Below are 14,742 nucleotides of genomic sequence, written 5' to 3'. Positions count from 1 at the left end.
TCCTACTTCGTTCCTTTTCGTTGCTTTTCGCACTTTCGCTACCGAAAGTGCGAAAAGGAACGAAAAGGAACGAAGTATGAAGCAAATTCAAATAAAATCGATGATAATATTAGGAAAAGGTAAACTGTGATCGGCAAATGCATTTTGCGGCTTGTTCCACGAAATTCCTATAGCAATGGTTCAATGGAGGAATGAATGTTGATGAGACCTATCTATGCATATCTATGTTCATGTACGTGTTAATGTGGTTATAACATTCCTTAGAATATCCATATTACATTTATATTATAAAATTTCACAAGAAGAAATGGATTATGTTGAGAACGATTGCGCATATTTTATCATAAAAAGCCATGCTATGTGGATATAGTTGTTTAAAAAATGCAATGATAGCAAAGTTACAAGTATATGTATTGCACAATTTGGAAGAACTTGACCTTAGAGAAATATAGGTCGAATGTTCGAACCCAGGGAAGTCGACGATCGGAAGTTCGAGCCCAGCATGTTGGGAATTATTCTTCCTTCCTTTTTTTCACACTTTCATTAATATCAATACAACGCCTTAAATTTGTTTTGCAACCAGGACATCTAAACCCGGCATTGGGATTTTTTTATAGGGCCTGATGTCGGTCGCAAGAGGCAGAAATTTATTTGTATTGAATATGACGGAAAATTGTTGACAGAAATTGTATTTCCCAATATCCTTTGCACAAATTCCGCACGTTGGCACCTTTCTTCCCGCCAAAATGATGAATACTCATTGTACAACTTGATGAAATCTCTTTGGTACAATGTATATATGTCTCTCCTTTTACAGCTTTTCTTTCGTTGTGAACGAGCGAGAAGATATGTCTCCAGTCTCCAGAAAACCATGTTGTTGGCCCTGTTGAAAGGAGCTGTAATGCTCGTGGGGCAGCAGTTTATTAGCATATCTTTCCTGACCGGATTTCGCGGGTCATTTGCATGCGGCGCTCCCCTCTAGGGAGAATAAAAGCCACCCAAATACAACAACAACGTTACAATCTTGCCTCATCCTGAAAATGTATAATAATCGATATTCATCTACCACCCACTGAATTTTAGTCCTAACTTTCTTATCTCAGTTCCGTTTCTTTGTATTTCGCAGATCTTCAAAGAATAATTTAGCCACACAAAAACAACAGCCTGAAACAGCGCTGTAAAAATTTGATAATGTCAAATTCTCGGTAAAATAAAACACGCTTCGTAGGCTTCTAACGCCCGCAGTACCGATTCCTTATATTCTCATTGATTTTATTTAAGTTTGCTTCATACTCCATTCCTTTTCGTTCCTTTTCGTTCCTTTTCGTTCCTTTTCGCACTTTCGGTACACCGCTCCTTACCACCACACTGTTACAAATGAGTGACCCCTCAGTAATCTAACACCTGCCACTGTTTGTCTCCCTAAACCCCCCTGATGCACCAGTACACCTGACAGGTATCAACTCTCCCCTCACACCTCCACACTCACCCATCAGGTCATGACCCCTGACAGGTGACACACAACAGGTGACATCTGAGGAACAAGGGACAAGTCTCAAGATGGGGAAGCTCCTAGGAGCAGGTAGGTAAGAAAGAAGACATCAACTATTTGATGGGGCCGCAATCATTCCACTTTTGTGTTGGTCCTATCTGCAAGAAGATAGAAAATGAATCTTTCTTCCAAACCTGAAAACAACAGTTTGTTTCATCACCTCTATACTCACCAATAAGGTGGCAACTCTAAAGATGTAGACAGAATTTCTGGTACAGAGTGAGACATCTTGATCTAAAGTCTCTTCTTCTAACCCAGCAAATATCATAAATGTACATCATACTACATGTACAAATTTGACATAGACATCATCTTCTAACAGAAAAGTATGTCACTGCATCTATCCGCCATACCCTCCAGTGTGGAGAATCCAAATAAATAAATATCTGATGTGGTTTATTCATTGTGCAATTTGCATTTTCTTTCTCAAATATTACAGACTATTCAGATTTCAGATTATTTTGTGTCACTGTATTGCAGATTATTTCGTATCGTTACCTACTGTACAGAATCTGGTACACTATAAAGTATAATAATGCCTTAGTCTGTATGCACATTGACAGTGCTAATAAATCATATTTGGTATGACATACATGTATTTATCTTGGCACAGACATGCAGAAAACTTTGATAAAGTGCCAACTTTAACAGATCTGGCCCTGATACACCAGTATTAAACTACATGCTGATGACAGCCTGCTAGCCTCTGACAGCCTGCTAGCCTCAGCCTGCTAGCTCCTGCTAGCCTGCTTGACCTGGTATAAACCCATGTCTCACTTAAAGTCTGTTTCCTGAATAGTGTATACATCACATGGCACCCCTGCACAGGATATCTGAGATGACAATTTTGTCTCTTGTTCAGATGTGCTCAGAAATGAAACAAAACTTCTGATTTTCAAACCATTTAATGATAAAGTGCAATTTGATATGGTCTTGACAGAATTTCTTTAATGCATATCAACATTTAATCAAATGATCAAATTCTTCTAAACCATGTATTGTATATATTCATCTCCCACTGCATACAGAATAGAGGTCAAACGTTTCAAGTATTTCATGCATATTAACATTTAATCAAATGACCAAATTCTTCTAAACCATATATTGTATATATTCATCTCCCACTGCATACGGAATAGAGGTCAAACTTTTCAAATATTTCAAGTACACTGTAGACATAGAGTCAAAAAAGATTTTATTTTAATTCCCTTCTAATTCATTTTCCTTTTTTGCTAAGAGTTAGTACCCAATTCTGTACAACACTGTTTTACTTTGCAATACAATGGTCTTTGGGCATGGTCTAATGATAAAGTTATCAAACATCATCTTGAGCTGCTCATAGTTGGATGACAGTACCATGGGTTACATAATAAAGAAAGTAATGTCACAGTGTCTACAAGCCAATACTGCTGCAAGGAACAAAAATAGAGCTTCACTGACTATCCCCTGAACTCCAGCTAACTGTGTTACTATGTGAGCCTATAACATCTATTATCATAATACCGGTACGTTTACGACGATTTCTCTAGCCATACTGATTTGACAAATTGTCAACGCATCATTTTCTCCAGTTACATGTTGCCGTTATAGGTTACCCTTGCCACTTCTTCTGTGTAACTTTTCTGCCACTCTTGTCCTGCTAAAAGCGTAATATTGTAATTGTAACACGCCGCGGAATTACACGGCGAACGGGCGCGTGGTTGGGAGGGGGTACAAAATACCGGTAGGAAGAAACACGGCACAATTAACTGCCGCTATGTACATTTATACATCCTCTGATGTTCCTTCCTTTTCTGTCAGTAAATGCATAAAACATAAACCTGCATGAGCATACAAAATGTCATGAGAAATCGGACGTATACTGTCAAGAATTTTCATTTAACTTCTGTCCGTCACAACCGCTATGACGTAACACTTCACTGCTAGCGTAGATATAAAAATGGCGGGAAAATGGCTGCGTACGTTCAATTTTGCCCATTCAGTCGTAGATCCGGGCTATTATGCAACGGTTCTTCACACTTTTACATGAGTTGTAGGTCACCAACAGAAATTCAAGATTGTTGTTGAATCATGTTCGTCTTGTGCCGTGAGCATGTGTAATTATGATCTATATAAATTTGGCAATGAATGTGACAGTGTGTTCGTCCCACGACGAGCTGCCTACCCCGAAATTTAAAAAAAAAGTATACTGAAAACTTTTGGCCTTGTTGTCTTCGAATGCATTGTTATCGATGCTTTGTAAATGGTGTATTGGACACCTAGATGTCTGAAGTGTGCACAGCTCAGAAATAACTATTGTTGCATGTGTAGATCTCTTTAAGTTCCAGTATTTTTAATCTACCGGTATAAGTCTTACTACCGGTATTATGCCAATGCATGTTATATATTCACGGCCGTGCTATTACTGGGGAAACACAGGCCAGAACTTGCTCTAGGTTTACCAGGACATAGGGCACTCCGTCAAGGACAAACCCAGCCAAGTGATTTCTGTACCTCCACCAAGGGGGGCTCCCTTCCCACAATGGAGTCTGTCTGGGTCACTAAACCACCATTACCACAATTCACACGCAGAATCACGACAAATACAGCCTGTCGTGCAACAGAAACCAGTGAACTTACCGTGGCCCCTCCATGGTTGGAAGGCGCTGCGGCCGTGCATCGTCAGCGCCGCATGAACGAACCTCCCTGTGTGCGTCCGTACCCGACAGTCCAACTTCCCAAACGACTCTTCAAAACTTGTTATTCAGTCTTTCCGGGGTTTAGAAATACATGCAAAGCTAGGGGAAGGGGATGGTGTTTATGTCCGCTGAGCAAAGTGTTTATACAAGGTTTTGCTCCCTGGTTCTGACTTTTTGCTCTCCGTGAAACACAAATAAACAGTGGGAACCACTTGCTGGCTTGGGGCTTTGGGGCTATAACAAGTGAGGCCCAATTACCAATGGAGAAATGTCTTCAGTGCTAGCTAAAGGAAGACGGCCCCGGTTTCAGCCAACACAAAGCACACACCACGCCAGGTTGTTGAACCAACAAAGGTCCCGTGGTCTGCTCTAACAAACTGCACCTTGTTTGGTCGGGTGGAGAGGGTAGGCGTGTGGTCAGTGCCTTGTATTTTTTAACTGCAGCCATGCATGGTCCCCTGCAAGTCTGAGAGCTGCGGCTTGGATGACATACCCTCAACCAATGAGTGCGGTGAAGGCTTGAGGTGCGGACAGGCCGCTCTCTGAGAAACCATTCAGGATTCCCAGGCCATGGGACGAGAACCGGGAGAAGACCCCTTTTGAAGGGCGGCTCAAGGGTTTGGTTGCCGTGGCAACCAGGATCATAGTCCTACCGGCGACCAATGGAAAGTAAATAGGGTGTAATGACACAAAACATGAGACCCTCTCACATACAATGTATACACTGTAGTGTACAAAGGCACCATTGTAATGCGCCTAAGTTTGAAGTTTACACTCCTGCACTGCAGAGTACAAACTGGAGGAAGTAGGTCTGACAGGGGCTCCCTGAGCTGGGCAAATGTGAAAACAACTGCTGACATGCAGACATAGAAACACAGTTCTACTGAAGGAATGAAAGTATACTGCCCACAATGAACACAAGTGGATTTGCAATGACAGCAATAGTAATAAATGCATTTGTAATACTGTGGTTTATCACCAAATTAAGTTTATGGCCAACAATACATAACAGTCACCGGTAATATAGTATCACTACATCCAAACACAGTAAATAAGGCAATGAAGCAATTTCTCTAAAGAATAGTACTGATAGTGGAAAAGAATAAACATTACATGCAGTCTCCATCATAATGAATGGTGATAAATTTAATTAATAATCAATAAGAATATTTTTAAGATACAGTAAGATACAGACTAAGGTCAAAGTGCTCATTGAGTTATAAACTTTAAGATCATTGCAAATTGTAAATGACTGAAAAATATTTATTCAATCCATCACCATCAAGTTTATGGCTCAATATACAACAATAATTATCTAAAGATTGAGGCTAATAAACTATCATTATATATATTAGTGTATGTTAAAACTAAATTTGCTAGGCAGTTTCTGAAAGAGTTCTTTAAAGTCCATGAGCCATGTAGTCAAAGCAGTCTGGTCTAAATCACATGTAAGTGCTGAAGTAAGCTTTTCATTGATGGAGGATTTCTCAAGTAAACACAGCAGACTTTGTCATGTCCCTATAAGATGGGAGAGTCTGGTGTATCAACCTTACTCTAATGTACAAAAACAAGGTAAGTAGAACATGCTGTCCCTATCTAAGGTGGCATGAAACAAGTTGCTTGAAATCAATACGCTTTCGTTCAGAAATAACCTTTGAAAAGTCAACATCTGAATGTCTGTCTCTATCTTGAGTTGCAGGAAACTAGCAACTTGAAACATGAATTTTGTTTGAAATGTATCCATTGGTTTGGGAAACCTAAATAAAAATATGACAAACCATTGTGCAAATACAGCTATATTACATCCAATATTTGGAAGATACTTTCATATGATGGTTCATTGGTTTTTAATCACTGTGGCCTCCAGTTTATGGTATCCCTAATCTACCATGAAGGAAGAAGTAGCAAATCCAACGTTTGTGCAATAAGGACCTCTAGTAATCAACAATGGTACTGCAAGCCTTGTACCTAAAACTTTGCCCTATTCAATACAACCAATGTCACTAGTACATTCTTGGATACAAATCCCAAATGCACAGGTTAAGTTACCAGGGTATGATCTAAAAACAGAAAGAAGAAATATGAAAACATTTCCTTTGTCCAGACAGGTGTAACACCTGGGCAAATACAAATCACTTCAGATGGAAGTTGTTGACCTAAATCTCAAATAACAAGAGCAAGGAAAACATCATTTCAGGGCAACCGATTTTGTGGTACAGTATGTTTACCATAACAACCTTTCAAATTTCTATTAAACCATTTTCAGAAATAAAACTTAAGGGACAGATCTTTTTAGGCTACTTACTGGCTCAAAAAGACATGCCACAATGAAATAGTGCATACTCTGTTTTTGATAAGGTACTACGAACATTATATGGTGCAGTTGATAGTGGTTTCAAGTACTGTAAAAGGGAAAATGTTTGCACTCAGGTTTTATGTTTGCAGTTTGTGTCGTGACCGCTTCGTTGCCAACTAAAAAAATGCTGCAAACAAATGTTTTTTTCCTTCTTCTGCCCATATTATACTGCGAATATAAAACCACCGTATAAACTCCTGTTTCTCCCGACCCCAAAATTACCCCGTGCACATTTTGCCTTTTACAGTAATTCACCAAACCCAATACAAAGCAAATTTATGGCTTCACATAAACAGTTTAGCCAGTGTGATTGAAGAGGTGTCAATGTTGCCCACACTGCCCCTCCCCTATTGACACCCCAACAATAACAACAGATGGCTCAGATTAGCGCTAATCTACACCTACATGTAATCCTTATCTAATCCTGCTCCAGCTAAGCCATCCCTTTTCATCAGGCCTCTCTAACTCATAGATGAATCAAAGATAATGATTTGAGATAGCTAATGGTCAATATACATACCCCCCACCCCCACCCCCACCCTTAATTTACATGTACAGTGGAAGCCAGGTAATTGCACGTCGGATAAACGCACACTTCGGTCAACTGCACGGAATCCCTAAATCCCGTGGTGATGCGGTCCAAATGACCAACTCCGCATTATCGCACACACCGGATAATTGCACGGAATTCTCTGGCAAATTGGGTGTGCAATTAAGCGGCTTCCACTGTATCTTTGGTACATGTTTGTGCTAGTGCCTGTACTATAATGCTAAGATGGTAGAATTTTTTGACAAGCAAGTTTTCAATTTCTTTTCTGTCAATGCTTTTGTTCCTCATCTCCTTATATCCACTTCCAAAACTATGATTTTATCCCATCATGATTTTAGTCCATCTAGACTTGAACTCAGAGATATTGGACACAAGTACCAGTTACTATATTATGTTGTACATGTATGTTCTCAAACATATTTCAACAATGTGTCTCTATCATGGAAGCAATGCTGAGTGATAACCAAAACTACAGACAACTAGACACTCAGAGACTCCTCCCTGAAATTGAGAGATGCCAATCACATGTGGCATGTATCTGTGCAATGTCTGGTATTTCTGATACAGTATGTCCTGAGGAAAAATGCGGGAATGCAAACACACAACCTCTATGGCTCCATGTACTTGACATCTAATAGACATCTTTATTTAGTGCACTGAAATGCAGTACATGGCATAAATTCACACTTTTATCAGCTGGTCTGATGCCCCTTTTCTGTACGGTGTAGTACATGTAGGTGGGAAATTTTTATTTCCTGTAATTCATAGCCGCCTTATCCGCATAATTCATAGTGAGGTTGGTAAATTTTCATAATTGCCTTCCTTGGCTTCACCATACAAGTGATGCATAGGGGGTTCTCAATTCAGCATAAAGTGTGGTCAGGAATCCCCATGCAGACCCTCTTTTTTTTAAAATTCAACAGATGTCTTTTTCAATGTCATGTTTCCACCCAGGAATGCAGGGCAACATGCTCTGGACACACTTGTTGGTTCTATTCAAATCTAACAGGCAGTTACATGTACATTTTTGTTGAACCACAAAACTCTGGAATGGACACATACCCTGGACGCACTTCACACCTTATAAAAAAATTTCATGTAATATCACAACACCGAATATCAATCTGTCTCCATCCAGAGTAATATCTATGACACAAGCTATTTACATGACCTGAAAGCAAGTTTGACATTTGTATTGACAGGCTGGTAGATTTATAAACCACAATTATGTTTTGTGAAAACACAACACTTGAACGCAGACACATAACCTTGATACACTTGTCCTTTTTAATCATATGTTGCTAAGGTGGCTATTGCTTGGAACTGGGTCATTTATAACTTTTTCAAAAATTATACTGTTACTTGTCAGCTAACAGGGAGAAACTATAACATTCCTCAAGTTTTGTCTCTTGTTTTTCCAATTTCTATTGAAAATCTTTTCTTCATGTATAAGTACAAACTTTTTCTTCTCCCATGCATAAAAAGTTTTACCAAACTCTTTACCTGGTTGCATTTTGTTGACCCATTTACTAGAGAAGGGTTCCTCCCAAATCTAACACTCAAGAGCACACCTTTGTACCCTCTGTGTGTTCTAGGTTACAATCAAGAAGTCAACATGCAAAAACATTTGTCAGGCCTAACGTGTCTAGACTAAAACAGAGCACTGCCTGTTTCTACATAACGACACAAAATCCTAACCCCTGCCTATTGTTACAGCCACTACCCGATAGCCAATCCGCACAGTGCATGCGAAATCATTCATTCGACTTGCACTGAAGACCTAGCAACGCGAACTTGCACTTGATGTAATTATGTTCAAAGAAAGGCAGCGAATAGAGTCATTTTAAGGCACAGAGCAAAACAATGCACGACTCAGAGCAACGGCGGGCATTAACAATTAACTCAGTGACAAGGAAAGAAATGGCTCAGGTAAGCATATTGCTTAGTCAGCATTCTGGCAAATGCTCACTCCACCAAACATAGCTGTAGACAATAGGGGTAGGTTCTGGTGTACCGGTACAAAACCGTTTGTTGTTGCTGGACAGGTCCAGAAAAACTAGACCTGAAAAAAATCAGTGGACCGGATCTTGGACCAATTAGAAAATGAATAGATTATAGTGACAGGCATTCAAGTGTTGGGGGGCTTACTGGTCAAAGAAAATGACAAGACCAAAGTAAAGGAGTTGATAATCATTTTTACCAAGTTTCCCAAACCAAACTTGGTGGAAGCTAGTTTTGTTTATATAAAGATAGGATTTCAAAATGCCAGTGGACGTTGGATACTCCACCAAACCAAATTTTTAGTAGCAAAATATCGCCCCTTCACAAGTTATCACGAGCAATTCGGTTCAGGTCTGGACCTGGACCTGTATATTCTTTACCAGTACCCACTCCTAGTAGTGGGCAACACTTGCTCTCCTTCTACGAGTGTTGTATTCAATATCTAAAACCAAAATATCAACAGTACAAAGACGCATACTATACATCTAGGAGTCCTTTTTCTATCATTGCCCACAGACATACTTTCAACAATACCAAGACATACACGGAGAATAAAAGATCTGAAACATTGTCTCCAGTTCTTTCATAAGATGTTGACACTAGCAATGGTAAGTTTCTGGCTGGGTGGTTCTGAATGAGGGGCTAGTGTTACCCTTGGATAGAGTGAAATGACCGTGAACCACCCGCATATTGTAAGGGCCAGTCATTGGTACTTTCTTCTTTAGAAAAGATGACAACACAAACAAGACATACATTTACCTGAAGGAAACATTAGGAAGACCTCTTCAAACATTTTGTAAGGACTAGTCATTGGTACTTTTTTCTTTAGAAAAGATGACAACACAAACAAGACATACATTTACCTGAAGGAAATATTAGGAAGACCTCTTCAAACATTTTGTAAGGACCACCCATTGGTACTTTTTTCTTAAGAAAAGCTGAAAACACAAACAAGACATACATTTTCCTGAAGGAAACATTAGGAAATCCTCCGCAAATTCAAGAATGCAAAATGGAGCCAGCTCCAACTTTGAAATACATCTAAAACACTTGGACACAACAGCATTTTTGCTGAAAGAACCTACTACAGTGTATGAAACAGTTTACATATCTAATGCTAGTTCACCTTTATCCATGGGGTGACCTTTATCCGTTGTCTTTAAAAACAGCACATTTAGGAGTATCAAGTCTGCTGACTGTGGTTTCAAATTTGCAATATTTTCAAAATGTTCCGATTTGAAACCACTGTTCATCAACTTCATATCCCTGCAATACATTTTTTTTACAAACAACGGATATCGGTCACCCTCGGATAAAGGTGAACCAGCATTAGTCAAACAAAACTGAAACAAAGTTTCCAAAGGTCAGTTCTGCAAGCTAAGAAATTTTCCCGATAGAAATTGTTTTAAGTCCCTTTTCCACTTGACATTGATCACTGAGCTACCGTTAAACAACCAAAATTGGACTTGCCTGACACTTGTCACACACTAACTGGACTATGATGCACGATTCAAAAATATAATTCAAAAGCCAACAAACACACAACAAAATGTAAAAAAAATTGTTCTTGAGTGAATGAAACTGATTGAGTAATCTTTTCACTTTGTAGTCGCAGTCTTGAGTTAAAATAGGTAATGTTAATGTAAAACACATTTGCTCTGAATACAGTGACAAATTTCGGGAACATTGCTACATCTTCGCTCTAATTGACTCTGCTAAGGGTTACTTAGATCCTGAGCTAAGAATAAACACAGCAGATAACCTGTAACTGTAGCTGAAATTAGAAACACTGCCACTTGTCACTTCAACAACCTTTCATTCAGCTGGTTTCTAAAGGGCAGGTACAAAAGCAGCTATTAATACACTCACTGAAAGCTTTTTGCTAATTGATTTATTTATACTCATAGACTACCGTCTAGAGCTAAATTTAGTGTCACTGACATTCTTGACTGTAAAATGACAGCATGGCACTGCTCTACATACAGTACATGTTGTTGTTGGTTATGTCGATATGTGTCTTCACTTGTTCATCATACATTTACATTAATTGTATACTATCATTAGCAATGCTGATGAACTGGTATTAAATAACCTACCAGTAATAATTATCTGGCAAGCACTGAAGCCCTATCTTCTTAATTCAGAAGATACCCCTGCGTATTACACTAAAATCAAGGAAGACAATCACACAAATCTTATTGTCTCGCTATGAATTACGTGAATAAGATGGCTTTCTATATGAATTATGAAAATTGCGGTCTTCCTCACTATCTCTCCAGTTTATCCTCTGTTGCTTCCAGACTCAAGAGGTTTAGCCATTACTGTAAATGCATTTAAGTTCGGGGGGATTTAATTTCGCGGTAGCGAGAAAAAGGACTTTTCGTGGTGGTTTTTAAGTTCGCGGTAACACCATAGACTGCAGTCAAATACCATAATAGAAAAATGTTCGCGGTGGTTTTAATTTCGCGGTGAACTGGTCACCGCGAAAACCGCGAACAGTAATCCACCGCGAACATTTCTGCATTTACAGTATTCCCTGACAAAGGCAGCTGGCAAGTCGAGAAACGTTGGCTAGGTAAAATCCTATCTACAGGTTTTACAACATGGAAACCTCAATGATATAGTCACTTGCAAATTGTCCTCTCCGACTTCATCCTTTCCAACTTTTACTGAAGTCTTGATTTGTATAATTGAACTATGTATGTACATTTTGTTTCAAAACATATGTTCTGTGTCAATGTAATGTCCTTAGGCTCCTCTATATCTAGAGTGACAGCCTTGGAATTCATTTGTTTGGATAAAGAGTGACCAGTAGCTACAGTATACATAGATTTTTGTACATGTCTGTAACTGTCCATAGATGGAGGAATGCATAATCAAATTGGGTCAGGCCATCTCAGTTTCTGTCAGCACCCCCTCTGGTGGCAGGAGGTGCCAAGCCAAACAAACACAGTTGGATTTGTTTTGTTTAGTGTTGCCACTTGTTGGAATGTCCTCAAAGCTAGGGTTTCCACATATCACAAATAGCCTTGTGCCTATTTATCAAACTCTATTTTCTGCAATGTAATTTATCAATGTCAGTTATAGGAACAACTGAGGACAACAGTACATTTAGTATTTTCTGTATTGAGGAGACATTTATGATTGAATGAGTCATTCATTATACAATTATCATATTCAGATATTTAAATCCTTCATCATTTTTTTTTACTCCGATAGTGTCCATAAACAGAATCTTTCTAAAGACTATTACTGTATTGGGTTTTATGAATATCTACAAATTCACCATACAGACCATACACAGTAAAATATCAGTAAATCATTGCTGGATGTCAAAGCACAATTATAAAACAGAAATTAGTACTAACGTAACACATGAGTATATCAAACATATGTGCATGAGTGTATTCTTCCATTTCAAAAGTGTCCAGGACCTATCCCTCCATCCCAGAATGGAAATTTGTAGTTGGGTTGAACAAAAACTTCACCAGGTGTCCATCCGAAAAAGCTTAGCTAACTTCATGGCATTAAATTTATACAAATGTATTCTCATAAGCTTTAAGTCCCACTATGTAACTTTAAGACAATGCAGACTTATATTTTCCTACCCTCTCTTTACATACTTTTTTAGTCAGTTAGATCAAACCTTTAGCATTGCATACCTGTCCAATATTGGAGACGTCACAACGTCAATTGCACCATACAAAGATGTTTTATGACTGATATCCTCCAATAACAGACTTCATAAAAATAATGGGCTGCCAAACACTAATGGATAGAAAGAATGTTAATCTGGAGACAGTCCTGATGTGGTAGGAGACAGTTTGTACCATTGCGCCTCCCCATTGGCACTACAAGTATGCAGGGAATGCTTCTGGAGACAGGTGTAGAGAGGCATAATACTGCCACATGATTCGGGTAACCAAGGGCAACCAATGCCCTGCCTTTCAGGTGGACTACATGGGTGTTAACTGACTGTCATTGGATCATGTAAGAACTTCAGTTATGCTTTCTCTTTTCTCGTTACTGAAATCTGAAACCAAAATAGCGAAATATGTACAGAGGCTTTGCACTTAGACAAGACGTTTTACGTGTACAGCAGCAATGCAATGCGCACATGCACAGTTGTCAAGTTAAAACCTTTTTTTAGAATATCAAAATATAAGCTTATTTGACTTTTTTTGACTAGTGAGCGCCGAGTAAAGGCGTGAGCTTTCTAGAGGGTTTGTGACATGCTCCCCTGGAAATTTGTTAATTAAACCCTCTGAAATGCCATTCCCTGTGTTTTTGATAGGATTTCAATAAAGAAGAAGAGAAACTGTCAAAATCAGCGCTGTCAAGAGAGGATTTATTGATCAGTCCTTGGGGGGAGGGGCGTCCGAACCCCCTACTTACAGGTATGATTTGGCAAGTCACAATGATGTATTCCTGTCTTTCCAGTCTTTTACAGGTAATGCATGTTACACCTGTATTCCACTTATCTTGGGAATATATACTGATTTATTCACAAGATTTTACACTTTCAGTTGTTGACTCGCACTTTGAATGAAAAAGCCTTTTCTGCTATGTACATCTTAACAAAAAAGATCATTGAAATTAAAAATATTCAGATGCCACCAGTGCAAGAAATACATAGGAACTCTCAAAACACACAAAAGACTTACTTTAAAACACAAGAGACACAGGATAAAGCTTCGCTTTACTGAAACATGTACCACGAAAATCTTCCTCTAGGCAAATATGCCTCAAACACCTGCAAGTGTATACACCTGTGAAACACCTGTGAACTAATGACCACAGAGACAACAATGCCCTCACTACTCTATTCAGTCTTTTGTTCATTATCTCCATAATGGCCACCAATAAAGAGGAATCGGCATGATAAGTAGTCCAATTAACTCCCTAATTCCTCAGAAAAGATGACAGATATTTGGACAGGACCCTCTGAGATTTTAAGAAAAATCCAGATAATCTTCCGCAACCATCCACCAAATAGGCATTGGAAAAATAGTGTGGAGGGTAAAACAAGAAATCTTTTTAAAAAAGCTGTGCCTTGCCGCGTATTTTATGTTATTTTGGTAAGATAGACTAGATTCTACGCTTAAAAATCCCGAGTTCCACATGTCGCCCCCCTCCCCCCCTCATTATCATAATTTATGTCAGATAAATTATTGGCACATTAAACAGGTTTTGTAAAACTTTTTGACCCACAATGAATATGCATTATTTTTTATTACAAACTAAGTTCCTTCTGATGCAATTTGTGATATATATTTATATAAACATGGTGAGTTAAAACGTAGATTTATTACGCTGGACCACATACAGTAACATGCGTCTAGAAGAGCGTTTTAATACTCGCCTGGAATGTACTATTGTCTAACTAAGCCATGAAACTCGGCAAGGAAAGAAGGGCCTTTGGAAGGGGCTTTGGAAGGGCTGGGTTAAAAGGTCCGTCCATTGATCCATGGAAAAAAGCTGGCGTAAAGCCTTGCCTGGCGGCAAGGCAAAAAGTGTTAGGAAAAAAATCTGTTAACCCTTTCCTGCTGAGGTGGCTTTGGGTCACCAAATTTGCATTGGCTACCAGATCATTCAACAGAGGGAA

General features: G+C 39.0%; 1 protein-coding gene across 2 annotated transcripts in view; it reads right to left on the bottom strand.

Moving 5' to 3' along the window:
• LOC118415391 (transcription cofactor vestigial-like protein 4) overlaps positions 1-14,742 on the bottom strand; it is a 42,597-nt gene that overhangs the window by 22,325 nt on the left and 5,530 nt on the right. Inside the window, exon 1 of one of the 2 annotated variants that reach the window (XM_035819974.1) lies at positions 4,172-4,582. The exons of the other annotated variant lie outside the window; for it this stretch is intronic. Within the exon in view, the coding sequence (XP_035675867.1) occupies positions 4,172-4,211 (40 nt within the window). The 5' untranslated portion in view covers positions 4,212-4,582. Of the gene's footprint in view, positions 1-4,171; positions 4,583-14,742 lie in introns of those variants that run through there. 2 annotated transcript variants of the gene reach the window in all.

The sequence above is a fragment of the Branchiostoma floridae genome, chromosome 5, assembly GCF_000003815.2.
Source record: "Branchiostoma floridae strain S238N-H82 chromosome 5, Bfl_VNyyK, whole genome shotgun sequence".
In the NCBI taxonomy this organism is placed as follows: Eukaryota; Metazoa; Chordata; class Leptocardii; order Amphioxiformes; family Branchiostomatidae; genus Branchiostoma; species Branchiostoma floridae.
Note: the sequence above shows the minus strand (reverse complement) of the source record. Positions and strands in the feature narration are given on the sequence as shown.